The sequence below is a fragment of the Wasmannia auropunctata genome, unplaced genomic scaffold, assembly GCF_000956235.1.
Source record: "Wasmannia auropunctata unplaced genomic scaffold, wasmannia.A_1.0 LD336078.1, whole genome shotgun sequence".
In the NCBI taxonomy this organism is placed as follows: Eukaryota; Metazoa; Arthropoda; class Insecta; order Hymenoptera; family Formicidae; genus Wasmannia; species Wasmannia auropunctata.
In genome coordinates, this window is record NW_012026812.1 from 2361820 (window position 1) to 2380947 (window position 19128).

Sequence of the window (19128 nt, forward strand, 5' to 3'; positions counted from 1 at the left end):
AGTATATGCAAAGTCTTTGCTTTGGTCTCCCCCCAAAAAAGGAAAAAGAAATCGTCATCAGTCAGGAAAGTCCTTTGATCTACAATTTTTCGAAATACGAAACACACACGGACGAATCGCTTACAGACTTGATTGAAATTACATGGAGCATACCTATATATTGTATGTAAATATATATATTATTATTTAAGTATATTAACAGAGTCTGTGCAATGTTTCATGATTTCTCAGCTCGGAGCGTTACGAGCGTTACGATGCTCTCGTCTGCATCTGTAACGTTTCCTGTTCTACATTTCTATCCCTTCCCGAACCTTGTATCATCGTAAAGTTTTTTTTTTTTCTTTATCTTCCTGTTCGCAACGATTCTTTTCCGAATTCATTGCAGACGCACCTTCTTCGGATAAACTGAAGAATTCAGGATTCGAAAAGCACACATGGAAACTCGTGTCGTGGGCAATTAAATGAATGGATCGACCTTGTAACTCTTATTCAAATGGCAAAAAAAGGAAACTTAGTAAATCGATGAACAGCAGCATATTACATTTCCGAGGGACTGAGGGAGGAATTTCGTGAAGGCTAAAACATGCACCCGTTCAAAACCAATCTCCTTCGACCGAAAAAGAGAGAGAGAGATCGATATGTTCCTTAGAGATTCTGTTTATTAGTTTTCATAATATATAATATAATGAATAAGATATATCGGCGTTTTCCGTATGTAGTAAGTACGCGCGATTTCACGAGATCGCAATCCTCGTGTGAACGGTACTCTTCTATCGCAGGCCGGAGGATCGTCTGAAGTGCGCGGACGTCGTGAAGGGACCCTCGTCGGCGAAGCCCGCGATCTCCTGGGGTATAATCGCGTACTCCTCCACGCTCGTGCACGGTCTGCACATGCACTCCAGCGGCGCCTTGGTGATCACCTGGTGATACAGACACAGGTAAAACGCACGACGCGGAATTTTAATATGCTGATGAGCGTCTTTTAAATCTATGTGAGAAAAATATCAGCCAGAGTTCCGATCTGGACCTTTTGCGGGATAAGGGGTACTACAGTCAGTACTCTCTGTCAGTTTTTCCGTCATACAACAAATTTTTTTAAGCGTGATAATTGATTGCAGAGGACATTCTCGGATCTCTTTATCATACAGCCAGTCAACAGGCTTGAAAAATTTGTCGACAGAAAATAATAAATAAATTTAATAGCCTTACCGAGAAGTTTTTAAATTATTATACATTATATCGAAAGCTGTATTTCAAAATTCACGTCTGTGTTGAAAATCTATAGCATAAATGCACGTGACCGTAATCTATATATGATTTTCAGTGTGCTGGCATTTGGAGCACAGCTCCGAATATCTATACAAGCGTCTCTGAAGTCTGTAGTCATTGCGAGATTAAATGAAACCAATTATATATTCAAGTGTAAAAAAAATAACGTCGGCAATAGAAATACTTTATTTCAATCGCGATTTCTAATCGCGAAAACGAAAGGGTGTTAGTCGGCGAGGTGACATAATTGACAAAGTCGAATACCAGCGGGCATCAGTTCGAAATTAGGCGCCGCGGCGCCGCGTGCGCACGCCGAGCGCCGCTTGGCTTGGCCGCGGTCGGGCCGCGCACGAAAACAATATGGCCGCGCGAAACTCGTGGTGGTGTCGAACGGCTTGGCTGCTGCTGCTGCTGCTGCGGATCCCGTCGGCGTGTGATCGGTGAGAAGAGCGAGCGCGCGATCGCGGGGGGTGTACGCGCGCGCGACCGCGTCCACGTTTTACGCGACCCTGTTGTTTACGTGCCCGGCTGACTGACGGCCGCGCCGGGCGACCGAGGGCGGCCCGCCGCCGCCGTCGCGGTCCCCGAGGACGATCTCACCTTCTTGAACTTCTTCTCCCCTGGCTTCGCCCGCGGGCAGAACAGGGTGACACTGGCCTCCCTCTCGCCGCTTTCCTGACAGCACATGCAGCTCCTCTCCATCTGCCACATCTTAGACCCGGACACCTGTGCGTGTCGATCGAGCCGCACGTTTACATTCGTATACGCGTTTATATCTCAACATGCGTGTTTCTCTCTCTCTCTCTCTCTCTCTCTCTCTCTCTTCCTCTCTCTTTCGTTGCGATCGAGAGAAATGGAGAGAGAGAGACAAAAAAGAGATAATGGACTCAAACGTCAGGCGTAATACTACAAAAATATTTTGCGGTATCAGAATGGCCGCGCGGCTCGTATTGTCAAAGTGCTCTCGTTTCTTTTGTTATAATACTTCGCACGAGACGACACTCCTGCTTGTAGTGCTAAGATTTAGGGAGAATGCGTCTTTGTGTGTAGTTTTTTTGGAAACGTTTATGCAGGATATCGTGTCTTAACGTATCTCGCGAGTACTTTGAGTGCGATACCACGTTAACTATTTCCAAGAAACCTTTCAAGCGTCCGCGGAACTCTTGATATCGTATCGTTACCGTTATTCATAAAACTATAGATCTGTCTTTTTGTAGGTGAACTGGCCACTCTAGTTCGGGGCTTATCTTTCTTCTTCCAATGTAGAAAGGGGAAGATAAACTGTGAACTAGTGCAGCACAGTTCAGCTATAAAAAAAAACAGGCCTTGTTTAGCCGTACGCGCGATCGTCACTAATGTATCCTGGGGTATTTCTCACCTGCAGATAACTACTGCATCGTCCTCTGCACGCGTAACTGGGAATCGGCTTCGGGACACAGCCTGGATACTGAAGGAAGTGTATCACTTTCGTCGGCTGACACTCGTCGACCCCGACGATTGCTTCCGTGCCTCCGTACAACAAGCATATCAGCAATCCATTGACCACTGCGTGTGCGGTAAGAGAGAGTTACACGAATACTTTATTATTTGTTGTTGTCTATTTTACTTGCAATTTGCGAGACAGGCTACTGGAGGAAATTATTTTGCCAGCGTATACTTTTAGGCGCTAGCCTTTATTTACCAGAGCAACGAACGAGCTTGCCTCGCGAGCGGTACATTGTCTTCCCTTCGTAGCACTTTACTGCGCTTGCTAGGCCCCACGTCGTAAGCTTTTATACACCGTAGGTGGCCGTATTTTCCCCTTTCTTCGGCTATATTTTAGCAGTGTCACTATATATGTCAGAAAATCACTGTATAGGTACACATACGTGCAAAGAAACGTACATGAGAAAATGCTTCCTACCGTGTTCGCTAAATTTATATATGTACCTAGTGCTCGAACTAGATTTTTTTCTCTTGTTAATTAAGTCGCATTCCATGCTTTAGACATTACGATATACATGTGTATCTAATTTTTTATGTTATTATCTCTGTTTATACAAATATGTGGCAAAAATAATTTTATTCACTTATTAAGTAAATGCCCAATTTGAAAATTAAATTTTTTTATGGCAAAGATAAAATGATCGATTTATAAATAACACGGAGCACATAAAGTACTTTCATACATATTTAATTTGAAAAACAATAATAGATCAGCATATTTTAATTCTTATCAAACATATTAAAGAAGTAGTTTTAATTTTTAACTGCATCTCTATTAAATTATGAAACATTTCAATGTAGGACTAAGCTATTTTGAGGTATTTAAAACTTCGGAAATAAAAGCTTTAAGGGATCATACTTACTGAGAAAAACATTTATATTTTGACTTGCTTTATAAGCAATAAGATATAGATGACGGAATAAATCATAACGATACATCATAAGAATTATTTATTATAGCACTCACACATACATGTGTATAATTTAATAAAATCTCTTTTTATATTGTATATAACGACCTGATACAAAATTCTTTTACACAAATTGAAACAATTTTATACTTTCGTAATTTTTTAAATTTGCCTTTTAATGTTAATAGCAGTAAGTAAAAGTTCAAAGATTTTAATTGCTCAAAAAATTTGCAAACTATTTGTGCGCCAACATTTTTGTTAAAGAAAAATTTATATTTTTGATTAAATATATTTATTACGTGCAACAGATGTTATATATATATATATATACACATGATAGATGAAATAAGTAATATTAAATTAAATAAGTTTTTGACATTTTTATTTAAATAATGTTTATCTACACGGAGAGAATTTTTTTTTTAATTTACCCTGCAAATCATGTTAATTATAGGACAATATAGTATTTAGGCACATTTTACTGTACACTACAATAAGATTTCGCAGTAAAATTTATTGTAGTGCATAATAAAATTTACCTAAATACTATATTGTCTCACAATTAACATAATTTTCAGGGTAAATTTTAAAAGGAAATTCTCTCTCCGTGTATATATAATGTATGCAATAATAAATAATAAAATTATATACATGTATATTTATACGAGTGCAGTTAAAGGAAATAAACTTTTAAAAAATCTGGTATTATTCTTGCATGTAGAAATGTGCATTTATATTTATGCATTGTATAATCGGAGGGAGGGGGGGTTTGCAAGTAAATTCATAGCGTAAATACATCGGAAATATTATTTATTTTCGTCGTCGTTATTATATTTTCATTTCTTTTCTATCTATCGATATAACTATATATATAATATATAATTGTTGCAATTCCACCGCTGACAGAATATACATTCATATTTCAAGTCAAGTTGTCAACTACTCTTATCCCACGAGCTCGCCGCACTTCATACATTTACACTCGGCGGGTTCCCGTATCTTGATTTCCATTGTCTCGTCGTCCGTGCCTATCAATTTGATCCGATCCACATCGTAGCATTGATTTAGAACGATAAATCTTTCCTGCAGATAACTCTCCCGGCAACAGTAGCACTCCTGTTATCGAAGAAAGAAGATAATGGTTATTTAAAGGCCGTATTTCTTGTGCGTCTTCCTTCCGCGACGCGAGAATGTATCACTTCCTCGACTCACCTTTGAGAAGCCCGTGGTAGTGACGACGCTTGGCTGTACCTGCGAGTTGCAGAATCCTTCGCATTTGGTGACCGCTATGTCGCCGCTGCACGTCCTTCTCAGACGTCCTATCTCGTCGTACTCGTCCTTGGTGATGCGCACCTCCGACTGCAGAGTTTCGCAGCTTTCGTCGTCCACCTCGGTTATCTCGGCGTCGCTGATTGTAACGTAGACCGCAAGAACTAGCAGGGACTTTGGAGCTACCAACATTGTTTTTTTTTTATATATATATATTTAAATAAACAGCTGCCGTGGAAGTTTCCGGGTGAAATGAGAGGAGAGAGAATCAGACAGACGCTTTTATACGGGTAATTTCTCATCCCTCTCCCCCGTCGCGTGTAAAAGCCAAGGGTCGTAGCGATCCCCCGCTGCCGCGTAACAGCACAGTTCAATCGAAGGGGTGAGGGACATAACGACTCGCCTGGCTCTTAGAGCCTCGCTCCGTGTTCCGTGATTTTTTTTTCTCGCCCGGGACATTACTTTTTCGATGTTTTGCATCACATACCCGCTAATGGGTTTTTTATGTCTCGTGTACACAACCGGTGGTTTACCACGTACTTGAGTAATGCAATCTTCACCCGCAGAGCTCTTTCGCGCGTTACATCGCGTTCCGAAGCGCACCGGTCGACAAGATTGGAGAACGTTTTTAGCGACATCCAAAGTTTATTGATATCATTTTTCTTTTAATATAGTATAAATATGATGCTGTCGAATATAATCTTTTACGGCCTATTTTATATTCTATTTTTAACATTCATGTTCAGTGGTCGTTTCTCGTACTTCCCGGGCACTCGTCTCTTAAATCGTCTTCGTCGTTGAACTTCGTTCCGCACCAGATGCAATAAAAGTACTTCCTTCGTAAATATCTCGTGAGAATGTCAAGTTTTTCTGAATCATCGAGAGCTTCGTCGTCCTCGACGTCGTCGTCGTCGTCGTCGTCTTCGTCGTCGTCGTCAGCGTCAGCGTCATCGTCTTCCTTCTCTTCTTTGCTCTCCGGCCAGAACCACGATTCTTCAGGCTTCTCGATGTTTTCCTTAGCATCCAATTCTTGACACACCTTCCGACTTTTGTACAGGTCGGACCTCTGCAGCTGCTCCGCCTTCTCCTGGGCTATCCTGCTGCGGAAATCTCTGGTGTTCATGTTATCTAATTTTGCACTTGCGTTCCCACGCTTGCGCGAATCCTTCTTCAGCAGCGTTTTGCCCAGACCCTGTCTATCCGCCTTCACTTCCACGGGAATCGGCTCGGTCATTCCCGATTGAGTCTTGCCTATTCCCTGACCGGGTTTGTAACCCATCTTCATCAGCATTTCAAAACCTAGGGATGAGGTAAATGTCGAAATTATTTCGTACAATTCAAATTAGCATTTTTTTTTTTTTTTTTTTTTACGTCCTTATCGCGTCGCGAATTTATCTGTTCTACGTATAACATATAAATTACAGACCTTTGTTTGCGCTGGTAATAGCAGACGACAAGCCTTCCTCCCTTTTTTCAGCCTCGACTACTCGCATCGGCTTGTTCTGCTCCTTCATCCTAGATTCAATTTCAGCCTTTTTCTTCATTAATGCAAATTCCCTTCTGTCAGAATGTCTGTGTATAAGACTCGACGAGTCGTGTCGTTCGGAAATTTCTTGTAGAAATTTATCCGACATATAGTCTTCATCGTCTGACATCGTTCCCGGAATAAAATTGATTGTTTACAGGAGAGTGTTATATGAAACGCTCTGGAAACAGAATAGACTTTGTCACATACCATGCATATTATTTTAATCACAAATGTAACACACCTCGGAAATTCCCTCGCGACGTCGCTGACGATCCAAGTCCTCGATTATTTATATTCGCTCGTAAAAATACTCGTGTCTTTTCAGCGAAGCGCAACACACTCGACGCGTACTTTTTTGTACTTTTAGGTTAACTGCTTGAAAGTTCAAGTGAGAGGTTATATTCTCTAGCCGCGTTGAAAAGGTCGATTCCTGTAAATTTTCGGAAAAAAATTACTTTCCGACGAAAAGACTCGGAGTTCGATTATTCGAACTGAAATAAATTCTGCAAATAAAAGTTACTCCATTTATTATACAACTTTTTTTTTACAATAATTTTTGCACACAGTGCATTTTTATTTCCAAGAATTATTTATTTTTACTCGAATTATCCGCGTTAATGTATAAAGTCATTTTAGAAAAGAAAAAGAAAGTCGCGCGACATTTACGATAATTTTTAAGTCTATTTATAAATAATCGCGAGTTCGCAGGGACGTTTTTTTTTTCACGCGTCCGCATTTTATATAGCGGACGTCGTTCACACACGCGATTACATAAGCTCCCATGTGAAAGATATTACGTAGATAATCGGGTGTCTTTTTATTCTCTGCGGAGATCCCTCCGCGACCGACGCATACGTCTGCGGCGGGCGTCAGCGGACGCGTCAGGTGGATAAGGTAGGATGCGGCGCCACGCGCCCCTCCCCTCCCACGTGGCTAAGCCTGCGGCGTGGTGAACGGATGGAACGCGGAACGGGAACACGGGAGCGCACGCACGACAGTCGACACGGAAAGCGCGGACAGTGGGGAACGGCGAACCATTGTATTATCGCGGAGCCCGTATACGTACGTACGTCGTCCGTGCACGCGTAATATTTTCGCCCGTTCGTATCGCGGTGTGCCAGTGCCGTCGTGCCGATTCGTCCCCTCCGCGGGTCGTCGCACGCCCGCGGCCAACGTCGCCGGACGCAGCGCGTGTCCCGGGCCGCGCCGCGCGACCGAGGTGGGCCAGAGAGAGAGAGAGAGAGAGTGAGAGGCGTTGGACGGGCTCCGCTGCTCGCACGGGACGGGAAACGGGAGCGAGAGTGCCCGCGACACGTTCACGGCGCCTGCCGCGAGAAACGGGAACACGACGACGTCGCGCTACGTCGGGGGAGACGCGCGTTTTCGCTGACCCGATCTTGTGATCCTCGGTGGCGAGCGACACGGGTCGTGTCCGATTGGACGCGCGACGTTTGCCAGACGGCGCTTCTCGGAAACCACGGAACTCCGGAGGCATTCGCTGATCGAAGGAGGAAGAGAGAGACAGAGTGAGAGAGAAGGGGAGAAAGATCGGAAGAGAGAGGGAGTGAGAATTTCTCGACGAAAATAAGGGAGGTGCTGCGGCAGGAGTGGACGAGGGCGGTGCAGTGATATTTCATTGAGGAAGAAAACATGCCGGACACGATGATGTCGTCACGCCTCGTCGTGTCGGCCGACAGGTCCCGAAAGGTCACGTCGGGCTCCTCGTGACCGGGCTCGGAGGTGCGCGCTCTCACGTACCGCTCGCACGCGTCTCTGACGTGAAGCGAAGCGAGGATCTCGCCCGCGTCACGGTTTTACGGTGTATCGCTATACGATTGTATCTCCGAAGCTGACAATTTCTCGGCGCGACCGGGGAATCGCAACCGGGGCGTCCGGATTTACCGCTCGTGAAAGGACTTCTTCCTCGAATTCGCTCGGGTCTATCCATCCATCTCGGCGGCTATGGTTGTAGCCAGCAGCGGTGGTTGGGTACAAAATGCCAGCTCGCCCGCTGGGCAGAACAACTCCAGCGTGAGTCAGAGCAATACGCAGAACAACAATAACAATAACGCTAACAACAACAACAACGGCGGCGGCGGCGGCAGCGGTAGCAACAACAACAACAAGATGACCGCGAAGGGCATCCTGATCTGCCGGGACAATTCCCATCCCTTCCAGGAGCGCACGTTGACGTTGGAGCAGCCGGTGAAGATCGGCCGTTCGGTGGCACGGGTGAGGGCCGCGGCGAACAACGCGATCTTCGACTGCAAGGTGCTGTCGAGAAATCACGCGCTGCTGTGGTACTCCTCCGGCAAGTTTTATCTGCGGGACACGTGCAGCAGCAACGGCACGTTCGTGAATAATCAGCGGCTGAGCGCCTCCGGGCTGGAGTCGACGCCCAAGGAGGTGTGCTCCGGGGATATAGTGCAATTTGGCGTGGACGTCGTCGAGAACACGAAGAAGGTGACCCACGGGTGCATAGTCGCGACATTGAAGCTGTATCTACCGGACGGGAAGGAGGCTAAGGCCAGCCTGAGCACCTCCGTCACCTCGCCCGCCGGGAACGTGTCGCTCGAGGATCTCTACAAGCTTAATCAGATAATGCAGGAGGCGTCGAGGCGGGAGAAAGCCTTGTACTCTAAGCTGGGCTACTTGCAGACACTGGTGGAGAACACTCGGAAGGCGGCCAATCAATCGTGGAAGGCGTTGATCACGGAGGATCGTCTGCTGTCGTGGGTAATGACCGTCGAGAGTCAGTTGACGGTTTACTCGAAGAACTACACCGAAGATAAGATCAGGAACGAGCTTACGAAGCTTCAGGGTGAGAAGGCGCAGTATCAGAACGCCGCCAAGGAGGCGTTGCAGAAGGTCTTACAGGAGAAGCTGGAGATCAATCAGAGACTGCTGCAGCTGGAGGGACGTTTGAACGAGACGGAGGACGAGTGCCAGAGTTTGCATAACGTGGCCAAGTACACGCAGAAGGAGCTTCAGGAGCTCAGCACGAAGTACTCGGAAGCGGAGAAGAAGCTCCAGGAGACTACCAACAAGCTCGTGGAGAGCGAGGAGAAAGTGAAGGACGTGCTGCTCGGCGCGGAGCAGGAGAAGCGAGATCTCACGAAACGGCTCGAGGATCAGTCGAAGGTCGAGAAGAACTTGCGGGCGCGGTTGCACGACTCCCGATTAGATTCCGTCAACATCTACAAGCAGATCACCGCTTTGAGGAATTACGCGCAGACCCTGCAGGATATGAATCTGAAGCTGGAGGTCGGCGAGAATGTCGACGAGAAGGGCGAGGAGAATCCGATAGAAGCTATCAACACCATACTCAACAAATTGAACTCGATTCACGTCGATAATATGGAGGTGGACAGCGAGATTAATTTTTACTTCACCAAGAGCGAGCAAGATAATCAGTTTAATTCGACGGACGTGGATCCGAAGCAGCTCAAGTCCGATTTGTCCTTTACCAAAGACCAGATGGACGATCTGCAGATGACAGCCGACGACAGTCTCACGGAGTACATCCTGCCGCCGCCGTCGTCCAGGCAGACTTTAGTCAACGGAACTTTCGCCAATCTGGACAGCGACACTAACGGCGACTCCGACACGAACTCGGAAGCGACCGACGACACGTGCAGTATTATGAACGATGACGTGAGTGAAAAGAGCGTTATAGAAAATAAGAAGGAGGAGCTGGACGAAGAGGAGGAAGCGTCCAAGCAGACATTCGTACCCTGCAAGATGAAAGTGCGATTCGCGAGCACCGAAAACGATCAGCAGTCGGAGGTACATAATTACGAGCCAATAATAAAACAAATTGCCAAAGATGAGAAAGTCAATTTCCCGTCGGAGATTTCGACAGGAGGGAGCGCCCTCGAGGATGCTCTGGACAGTTCCGTCGCCGACTTTGCGATGGACGAGCGCGAGAAACAAGATCAGCAGCAGGAGGATAATGATGTGGCGGAGTGCGAAGAGCGCGCAGAGGAGGATTACGTTAAAACCTTGAAACCCGCCATGAAGAACGACACGGCGCAGCAAGCTTTCCACTCCAGGGACTACGTGCTGCAGACGATGATCGGCTCTCTGGAGTCGTTGAGGGGCGAGGACAGCCTGGAGGCGCGGCAGATAGTGCAACGGGAGCTGGAGGAGTTGAAGGACTGGCTGATACGCGAGCCGAACGAGCTCGTCGTCGACCGGCTGAAGGAGCTGTACTACCGCGCGAAGAACGATGCGCAACGGATGCAGGAGGTGAACGAGGAGCTGGTCATAGTGAAGGAGAAGTACAACGCGTTCGTCGAGGAGAAAGCGGAGCTCTCGAAGAAGTACATGTCCCTGAAGTCGCAGTGCGGCGATCTGCTCGGCGCGACTTACACCGTGCCGATACACTACGTGGCGCCTATCGCGCTCATGCTCGTGTGGATGCTGCTGGAGAAGATATTCTAATTCGCGCGTGCGCTCGCCCCCCCCCCTCCCCCCTCTCTGCCGTCTAACGTTCTTCTTCTCTGTAAATATTACACGCGCTACGACGAATATGTTTTATTCCTTCCACTTCACTTCGTTCTTTTTACGATACCGACTTGTAATTGAAACTGTAAATTTTGTTAAGCTTTGTCCCGTTTTGTTGTTTTGGAGACGACCATATCGAGCACAATTTAACGTTTTTTATACGAACAACCTCGTTAAGATTTGTACATATATACATATATACATATACATATAAATATATTTGTTTAATTTCCCGAATCGAGTCTCGGGACTAAGGGAGTTTCTCGTTGTATAACAGATGCGATGATAGGCGAGTGTTAAAGAACGTGGGTCGCGTTTAACGGCGCCTTAATACAAAGGAGGAGCAAGATCAAAGTTCGGGGCAGGAACCGTTCATGTATATGTATGTATATCTTCTCAAATACGGAAGCTCGACTTACGCTCTCTGGGGAAGTAAAAAAAGTAGCGGGAGAAAATGTAGGCACGATACCACGTAAAATGTTCAACATGCTGCCAAGCTGCTGAGTATCCATATCTTCATAATGTGGCTCAATTTTATAAATATAATCACGAATATTTCGTTACATTTGTTTGCTCGTTTTAAACGATAATGTTTCTTTGTTTTTTTTTATTCTATAGCGTATTTTAAAGATTAAAAAGTATGTATCCTTTACTGCGGCTAGAAATACTCTCTTCTCATACCGCGTCTCTCAACAAAAAACAAAACAAAAAAAAACGAAAACACAAAACACATACGTACACATACCTATACTCTCTCTCTCAGCTTTTTCCATCGTTCAAAAACTTTCCCTCGTACATTTGTACATAAATATAATTGTAGAAAGCGAAATCGCGCGCGTAATACGACACGTACTCTCATTGTATCCATCCCATTCGGATTAAGTGGCTCGCTTTTTTTTTTATTTTCAGACTCTTTGGTTGAAGGCGACTCAAAGAGTTGGGAATGACCTTTGCAGGGGAGTGAGAGTGAGAGAGTTGGGGTGAGAGAAAGAGAAAGAGAGATGATCGATCGTTGCGTTTCGCACGTATACATTACGGCATGCGTATATTACATATATATGTTGCAGCGTTTAATCCTCGCGCCTCTCGTCTGATCATAAGTCCATTATTGTTGAGCGAAAAAATTCGATCGCGCATTAAAAAAAAAAACGCATCGTAGTCTTGCGGCGAATCTTGAGGGCCCTCCGATACCTTTGTCGCACAATGGTACTTCAATTGTCCTTCCCTCCTTCGGTAACGTAACACATTGGGGTAGCGTGACAATATATAAAGAGCATATCTGTTCGAGCGACCTAAATGAAGTAATAAGCGGATATACGTGTGTGTTTACTTCTTGGTGAAGCGAATTTCTCAGCACTCAGAGTACCGTTCTTATCGATTCTACCTTGGGGAATGGCCTTGATATCGTCTAAATAACGTCTTAAAGCGAGAAGATCCAAATCTAGTAGTTTTCTATATATTAATTCTTTTGATACGAAACGTAAACGGGAAAAATTGACAGTATTTTCTTAATTCGTTAGTTTAGTTTAGAGAGTGCCATGTCTACTTCTATACCGCATTAGATAAAATGGATCATTGTGTGTCGCGGCGAGTAGTAGGCGTGCGTGACACTTTCCAAAATAAAATAAAAATACGCCGCAAGCCGGTCGCACTCGCTCGTTTAGGCGAGCTCACTTTCTTGGCAGATCAAGCGTATATATCAAATTATCAAAGTACGTATGAAAATGCTGTAAATAGTAATGTTGATATAATCTTACTACCGATGTAATAGTCATTATACGAAAAGGGGAAATAAAAACTAACTTAATTAATTAAAGAAGACCGAGTCGCAGAAGTCTCTTGTACTCTTTCAATATCCGTCATATTTCCACATCCGTCCTTCAGTTTGTGTAGAAATTGAAAAGTAAAATATATATATATACATATATATGCGGTCTCGAACGTGAACCAACGGCTTGTCGCAAGTACGTTGTATTTAGCGATACAAGTTTCCTTCCTGGAAGCTAATAATATACACTGTACACCTTTCATCCAACACATCTCTTTTTTTTCTCTTTATTCAGGGACGCGCGTATTAGCCACGCTTAGCCGACTCGTCGATCGATCAAGGGGATACAAGCGACGACAACCGACGCCGAGCGTGCGATCGACGCTATGTGCCGTCGATGAAAAAACTGAAGGTAAAGTTGGGAAGCAGCGGAACGGTGGGCACGTCGACGGGGCATCAACAGGCGGTCGGGATGGCGGGCGGACTGAACGCGGGCGCGGCCGACTCAACCGATCCCGCGAACCGGATCTGCCGGGACTTCTTGAGAAACGTCTGCCATCGGGGGAAGCGCTGCAAGTACCTGCACGAGCGTTCCGAGGACGATCCCGTGGAGGAGTACACCTTCTGCCACGATTTCCAGAACGGCAAGTGCAGCTGGCCGGGCTGCAAGTTCCTCCACTGCACGGAGAGCGAGGAGAAGCGTTTCAGGGCGACCGGCGAGCTGCCGCCCCACGTCCTTAATCGGGTCAAGATCTGCAACAGCGACAAGTCGGATCATCCGTTGTGCAAGGACTTCATGAAGGGCAGCTGCCAGAGGGTGAACTGCAAGTTCAGGCACATGAAGAAGGAGGAACCGCAGCACAATCTGATGTCGCCGTCGCATCACAACGCGTCCAGGCCGCAGCACAACTTCAACGGCACCACCAACGGCGGTGGCGTCGGTGGCGACGGACGCAGATACGAAGATGACAGAAAGTAAGCGTCGTAAATGATAAGAGAGTCTAATGAATCTTTCTCTTTTCTATGTAAAAATTTGTATTTGTTTCGCGCAAAATTCTGATGTAATTTTTTTTTCTCTTTTTTTTCACGAACGCAGCTTCCACTGGCAAATACAGGATCATCATAACAATATAGTCGCTAATAACGGCGGTTACAATACGTCGCATCCAGCCGATTACATCGGGCCGCCGGAACCGAAGAGGCGACTGGTGTCGGGTGAAACGGTCGTGCACTTCGAAGCCTCTCCGATCATGGGTCAGCAGCACGCGACTCAGCCGACGGTCACACCGAGCTACTATTATCCCGTGATACCGCGTAACGAAGCACGAGCCATTGTACTGGAGGATGAGAACGCGCTGCTGAGAAAGAAGATAGAGGAGTTAAAGAAGCAGGTATATTAGAGAAAGAATGAAGCGAATAGATTCGAAATATTTCGTGATTTTGCTTCCACTTCTATATTATTCTATCTCGCTACAGGTCAGCGACTTGACGGCGACGAACGAGTTCCTGCTGGACCAAAACGCCCAGTTGAGGATGTCGGGGAAGCGAACCGCGAACATGACGGCCGTGACGGTGCCGGCGGTCACGATCACGAATACGGTCCCGCCGCCGCAGGCTCCGACGCCCCAGCAGATGGTCAACGCGGCCGTGGCGGCGGGCACCCTCCGAACGGTCACCGCCAGCGTGGCCACCGTCCCCGTGAGCATCGCGACCGTGACGCCCGTCTCCATCGCGGCGGTCTCCATGGCGTCGGTCTCGATACCGCCGCCGATTGTCACCATGGCGCAACAGACTATCTCGATGAGCGGCTCCGGGCCACCTCAGGCGACTAATCAGCAACCACCGAACACGCAGCAACCCGCCAGTTTACCCCTGTCGATATCCGGCGCGACCGCGCCCCTCGTTTCCTATCCTATTATGACGCAAGAGCTTAGGCCCGTTTTGTAAGTCGCGTCGTCACGAGGATAGGAGGAAAACTTTGTATCCGATAGGAATATCTATGTACACATATACGATGTAGCACCTACTCGGCTATGTAGGCGAATCAAGGATCATAATGTGCGTCCATCTTCCTCTACGAAAAAAATCGTACTTCCCTTACAAAAAAAAAGTACACTTGAAAGTACACGCAGAAAGAAACCAGCGGCTGTGGAATTATGAGGTGTATCACCGTAGATAATAGACGCGTTTGCGTTGATGTAATCATCAATCCTCTCTGCCCAAATTCTTTTCGTACTCTCCCTATTCATTTGTGCAAAAAATTGATAAATTGATAAAGAAAAACAAGTGTTTAATTTGAAACACTTAAAATATCGTTTCTACCTTCATCTCTCTCGTCGCGATTGTAGGAAATTATCACTTTCCCTTTGTGAATAGCGCGTTAAGAATATACAATAAAATATACAAAGTATGCAATAATAATCGTCGATAGAATGTTGACAGCTATATATATATGTTCGAAGTGTGTATAATTGTAGAATAACAGAAATGACAATCTATAATTACGACAGTAAAGTTACGTCATGACATTATGTTCCTTTAACTCTTTTCGTTTTATTGTATTATATAGCATCTTGTGTAGTATCTCGTATTAATCTCTCATCTCTATGTTAAATCTAAGTCGGAGAATATAGGGATAGGCAGATATAAGAGCACCATTGAAATAATAATTGTAAAGACGGGAGCGTAAATTATAAGGGATATCTTTTAGATGATAACGTTAACATAAGTACAAAGAAAATTAGGAGAAATAATATAAATGTAGTATATTAAAAAAAAAAGATATATATAATAGAGAGGATTCACACCGCGCTTCACTGGTCCGGATTCGCAGAATCTTACTATTCCGTAACGGGATGTTGTACATAATGTATTCCATTACTTCTTTATTTACGAGAAAACTTTTGTACTTCTACTTATAGTAAGCCAATTTTCGGTCATATACATTTACATTAAATAATATGTTAAGTACTTAGCAGTTTCTATGATTTACTTAAACAAGCAGCTTTTCGTTTAGAACGGTGAAATAATTATAAATTTACATTTATATACCAATACAAATGTATAAATTATACAGGATATTACAGTGCATGGCGCTGTATATGCCAAATGGATGTGCATCTGATTTTGAATCGTTAATCACGAATCGATACTTGTATATATTTTGCGATAATTAGCATAAGAAATTGAGCACTATGTACTCGCGTATTTTATATATGCATACAAATGTGTATAATCTTTTACGTATGAATTTATGTTAAAAGGCACTTTATATTAAAAAAGGAGAAAAGACGAATGTAGTTTTTATCCTCGAATACTTGCGAGCGCGAGACTTCTATGTGAGTAACAAAATCGTTGCAAATTTTATTTTTTCATTATCGAGTAAATAAAAAAAAAATGTAAAAAGAGCACGTTATCTTAAAAAAAATCTAACAGCAGTGATATATGCATGTATTACCCGTTTTTTATTTATACATTTATCATACAACCTTTTTATCTAGTTTGATAAATGCGTTGTTGATTATTGGACTCATTCACGATCACGACATAATATAAACGGTAGAAATAATTGTAATTTGTAGCGTTATCATAATTTGACGTAGCAATTGTACTAAAGGTGTCGAGCGTTCATTATCGTTTTGTTTCTTCCTATTTTGCACATGCCATCAAGGATAGGTTTATGTACTCTACAATAGCTTTTTTATTGCATAAAATATACATACATGCATGCACTTGCGCACACACAGATAAACTCTTACATATCCCTTTGACCCATCATTAATATGTTGCAATTAAAAACATTGTTTTATAAAAGAATTACATGTAACAGAACGTAATTGCAATTTGTACAACTCATAGTATACTTGCACAAATCTTTTCCCCTTTCACCGAATAGAAAAAAAAATTAAATTTACTGCAAAATGCAATGGCTTTTGTCAGAAGTAACTGCTGTTCGCAATTGCGTACATAATGGTAAACAATTTATTTCATCAATTATCTGTTTTATAAAAATTTCAATTTTGCGAATACGTTGCTGTACAAAAGTTACAACAAAAGTCTACAAAACTCACATTTGCTTTTACGCAGCTACGAATTACAGAGAACAAACGTGTATTCGTTTCTAAATTGAATGATTTTAGTAGAAAAAAAATTTCATGTTGCAGTGGACAGGGCCCTAGAACTCCTGTTCTTCAACCAGTACGCGCCAGCTAATAGTACGGTACAACAAAATCCGACTAAAAGACGCAGTTTCCAGTGATGCTTGGAGGACCGTAACACGTTGATCACTTTTACAGTCTGTTCCCTGGTATCTCTTTGACTGCCCGAATTCTCAATTACAAAATTTGCCCTCTCCGCCTTCTCCTCCAATGACATTTGCGCGGCTATTCTTAATTTCGCTTTAGCTTCTGTGAATCCAGTGCGTTCCATTAATCGTTGTAGCTGAAGGTCCTCTTCGCTGGAAGCGATAAATCAGAATTTACAGATATTTAAAAGAGCCAAGATTCCTTTCGTATATTCATCCAATTTGGAAAACAATACATTATTTTAGCTAACGACAAACTACTATTAAAAGCATCAATTTTAGACAAGTTTTATCTATTTGTATTAATTTAATTGTATTAAATTAATACAATATTATTAAATGTATTATTAAATTAATACAATATTATATTAATTTAATTGTATTAATTAGATATATTCATTTTTGGACAAAACTGAAGCAAAATAGCCTAGATTGTATCTGAAACTGACTGAGAAAGGAAAGGTAAAAAAACGCTTAAGATGATATACTTTATGAAAAATAACAATTAGAGACTAAATAAATATAGATGTAAAACTATGCTGAGTGATTTTTTTTCGAATTAGAGACATTCTCTACAAAAAAATAGTTGTGTAAATTTCCAGATTGTTGCTTTTTAATAGTGCCTTGTCGATGATCAGCTACTTAGTAAAATCCACATACCATGTTACAACTATAATTTTGTGTAAGTAATTCAACATGTGCCCTGTCTCGAAAAGCAATGGCAGATCCATGACTATGAACGGATGGCCTTGTAAAAAGTATTTGATAGTCTCCCAGTATATCTCTTTATATATATCCGGATGTGTTATGGCATTAAGTTTCTTCCTCTTTTCCGTATCGTTGAATATTAAATCACCAAGTTTCGCCCTGTCCAAATGCTTGTCCAGAAACACATCTGGACCAAATTCCCTCTGTATTTTATGCCACGCTGGTTTTCCTGGCTCAACAACTGGAAACACAGACATGACTTTCTGTCAAAATGTAAAACGATTTATCGGCAAAACACTTTGAATTCTTGGGCAATTGCTGTTTTATACCTTATTGAAATTTCAATTTCGCATTTTACTGCACAGTTAAATTTGACATTCGCTTTAATGTTGCACAACTAGAATTTGCAGTATCGAATGGACTTTGAAAAATATATATTTAATAACGCGTACATTGTTCGGGAGAAAAATAACATATGGAGAATATGACGTTTCATTCAAAGTTTGAGAACATATCTGTGTCGGCGATGACAGGGCAAAGGGCAATCCGTCCTAACCTTTTCGGGCAATCAAATCGGCATCTATAACCGGGATGCCGTGCTCCCGGAAAATCGCAGCGACTGTGCTCTTTCCAGTGGCGATGCCACCTGTCAGTCCGACTAAATACATTTCGGACGGTGGAGTTTTTACACGACGAAAATAGCTGAATCAGCTGCACATAACCACCTTGTTGGTGACATAACTTATGTCAGCATTATTCACATAGAAGTAATAGCTACCCCGCACCGCTCCCGCGTTCATTCATTGCTTTCGAAAAAATGGATTATTAAAAGTAACATGTGAAATGTCGATAACTCTATTCTTTAAAAAATGAAAAGATATATCGGAGGAAAAAAATAATAATCGTCGACTCGTCCCCACTCCGAAACCGCTTGCCGCTTCTCCTTGTTAAAAGTGTTTAAAAGATCATCCCGATCAAATTCCAATTCAATTAGCGCAGCTACACCGCCTGCACCAGATATCGTTTAATCTGTAGCTTTTGGCTTTTGCCGCTGGCGGCGTCGCAATTGACGTAAAAATAATAAAAGGTAATACACGTTCCACTTAAACGCTCGCAATTCTCCTGAAATTATTTCATCCTTTATTAATTAGTAAATGTTAAAACGTTGTTCTCGCGAGCGTTTAAAGAGCATTAACGTATGTACACCCACGGTCATCGATTCTGTCCCTCGGAAATTTTCACAAACTCTGAAGTGATCACTTTGACAGAATCGATGACCGTGGGTGTACAAAAATTTTTTAATCGTCACCACGTGAAAGTCGTAAGCATGTCGACCAATCGCAGTCGAACATTCTAAAACGCACGTAAGACCGCGATTTTG

At 43.5% G+C, this 19128-nt stretch overlaps 5 protein-coding genes across 9 annotated transcripts; 2 read left to right on the forward strand and 3 right to left on the reverse strand.

Annotated features, from left to right (window-relative positions):
* Positions 1 to 641: 641 nt before the first annotated feature.
* Positions 642 to 5152, reverse strand: LOC105448870. Its single transcript, XM_011687708.1, has 5 exons — positions 4878 to 5152; positions 4628 to 4781; positions 2648 to 2769; positions 1870 to 1995; positions 642 to 920 (listed from the first exon to the last, which is right to left on the reverse strand). Exons 1-5 carry the CDS (start codon positions 5124 to 5126, stop codon positions 771 to 773), a joined length of 801 nt encoding a protein of 266 aa, XP_011686010.1. The 5' UTR covers positions 5127 to 5152; the 3' UTR covers positions 642 to 770.
* Positions 2743 to 16481, forward strand: LOC105448869 (zinc finger CCCH domain-containing protein 10-like). Its single transcript, XM_011687707.1, has 4 exons — positions 2743 to 2825; positions 13032 to 13711; positions 13833 to 14127; positions 14213 to 16481. Exons 2-4 carry the CDS (start codon positions 13134 to 13136, stop codon positions 14681 to 14683), a joined length of 1344 nt encoding a protein of 447 aa, XP_011686009.1. The 5' UTR covers positions 2743 to 2825; positions 13032 to 13133; the 3' UTR covers positions 14684 to 16481.
* LOC105448868 (G patch domain-containing protein 11) lies at positions 5657 to 7975 on the reverse strand. Of its 5 annotated transcripts, none has more exons than XM_011687705.1 (4): positions 7854 to 7975; positions 6704 to 6892; positions 6361 to 6640; positions 5657 to 6233 (listed from the first exon to the last, which is right to left on the reverse strand). In XM_011687705.1, exons 3-4 carry the CDS (start codon positions 6587 to 6589, stop codon positions 5677 to 5679), a joined length of 786 nt encoding a protein of 261 aa, XP_011686007.1. In that variant the 5' UTR covers positions 6590 to 6640; positions 6704 to 6892; positions 7854 to 7975; the 3' UTR covers positions 5657 to 5676. The 5 variants fall into 5 exon arrangements, with proteins under 5 accessions (XP_011686007.1, XP_011686008.1, XP_011686005.1 ...); XM_011687706.1 differs by lacking the exon at positions 7854 to 7975 and adding an exon at positions 7260 to 7313; XM_011687703.1 differs by lacking the exon at positions 7854 to 7975 and adding an exon at positions 7129 to 7248.
* Positions 7982 to 12789, forward strand: LOC105448867 (sarcolemmal membrane-associated protein). Its single transcript, XM_011687700.1, has one exon. It carries the CDS (start codon positions 8425 to 8427, stop codon positions 10903 to 10905), a length of 2481 nt encoding a protein of 826 aa, XP_011686002.1. The 5' UTR covers positions 7982 to 8424; the 3' UTR covers positions 10906 to 12789.
* LOC105448866 (dephospho-CoA kinase domain-containing protein) lies at positions 16419 to 18867 on the reverse strand. Its single transcript, XM_011687698.1, has 3 exons — positions 18304 to 18867; positions 17700 to 17988; positions 16419 to 17192 (listed from the first exon to the last, which is right to left on the reverse strand). The coding sequence occupies exons 1-3, from the start codon at positions 18413 to 18415 to the stop codon at positions 16889 to 16891; spliced, it is 705 nt and encodes a 234-aa protein (XP_011686000.1). The 5' UTR covers positions 18416 to 18867; the 3' UTR covers positions 16419 to 16888.
* Between the last annotated feature and the right edge of the window lie 261 nt (positions 18868 to 19128).

Coding starts and splice junctions, on each gene's coding strand:
- LOC105448867 (XM_011687700.1), top strand. CDS start 8,425: ATGGTTGTAGCCAGCAGCGGTGGTTGGGTACAAAATGCCAGCTCGCCC.
- LOC105448868 (XM_011687705.1), bottom strand. CDS start 6,589: ATGTCAGACGATGAAGACTATATGTCGGATAAATTTCTACAAGAAATT. Junction 6,234..6,360: donor TATTACCAGCGCAAACAAAG/GTCTGTAATTTA, acceptor CCTCATCCCTAG/GTTTTGAAATGCTGATGAAG.
- LOC105448866 (XM_011687698.1), bottom strand. CDS start 18,415: ATGTATTTAGTCGGACTGACAGGTGGCATCGCCACTGGAAAGAGCACA. Junction 17,989..18,303: donor CGATTTGATTGCCCGAAAAG/GTTAGGACGGAT, acceptor CTGTGTTTCCAG/TTGTTGAGCCAGGAAAACCA. Junction 17,193..17,699: donor AAAATTATAGTTGTAACATG/GTATGTGGATTT, acceptor TATCGCTTCCAG/CGAAGAGGACCTTCAGCTAC.
- LOC105448870 (XM_011687708.1), bottom strand. CDS start 5,126: ATGTTGGTAGCTCCAAAGTCCCTGCTAGTTCTTGCGGTCTACGTTACA. Junction 2,770..4,627: donor GTGTAAATGTATGAAGTGCG/GCGAGCTCGTGG, acceptor GAGGCACGGAAG/CAATCGTCGGGGTCGACGAG. Junction 1,996..2,647: donor GATGCAGTAGTTATCTGCAG/GTGAGAAATACC, acceptor CGACACGCACAG/GTGTCCGGGTCTAAGATGTG.
- LOC105448869 (XM_011687707.1), top strand. CDS start 13,134: ATGAAAAAACTGAAGGTAAAGTTGGGAAGCAGCGGAACGGTGGGCACG. Junction 13,712..13,832: donor AGATACGAAGATGACAGAAA/GTAAGCGTCGTA, acceptor TCACGAACGCAG/CTTCCACTGGCAAATACAGG. Junction 14,128..14,212: donor TAGAGGAGTTAAAGAAGCAG/GTATATTAGAGA, acceptor ATCTCGCTACAG/GTCAGCGACTTGACGGCGAC.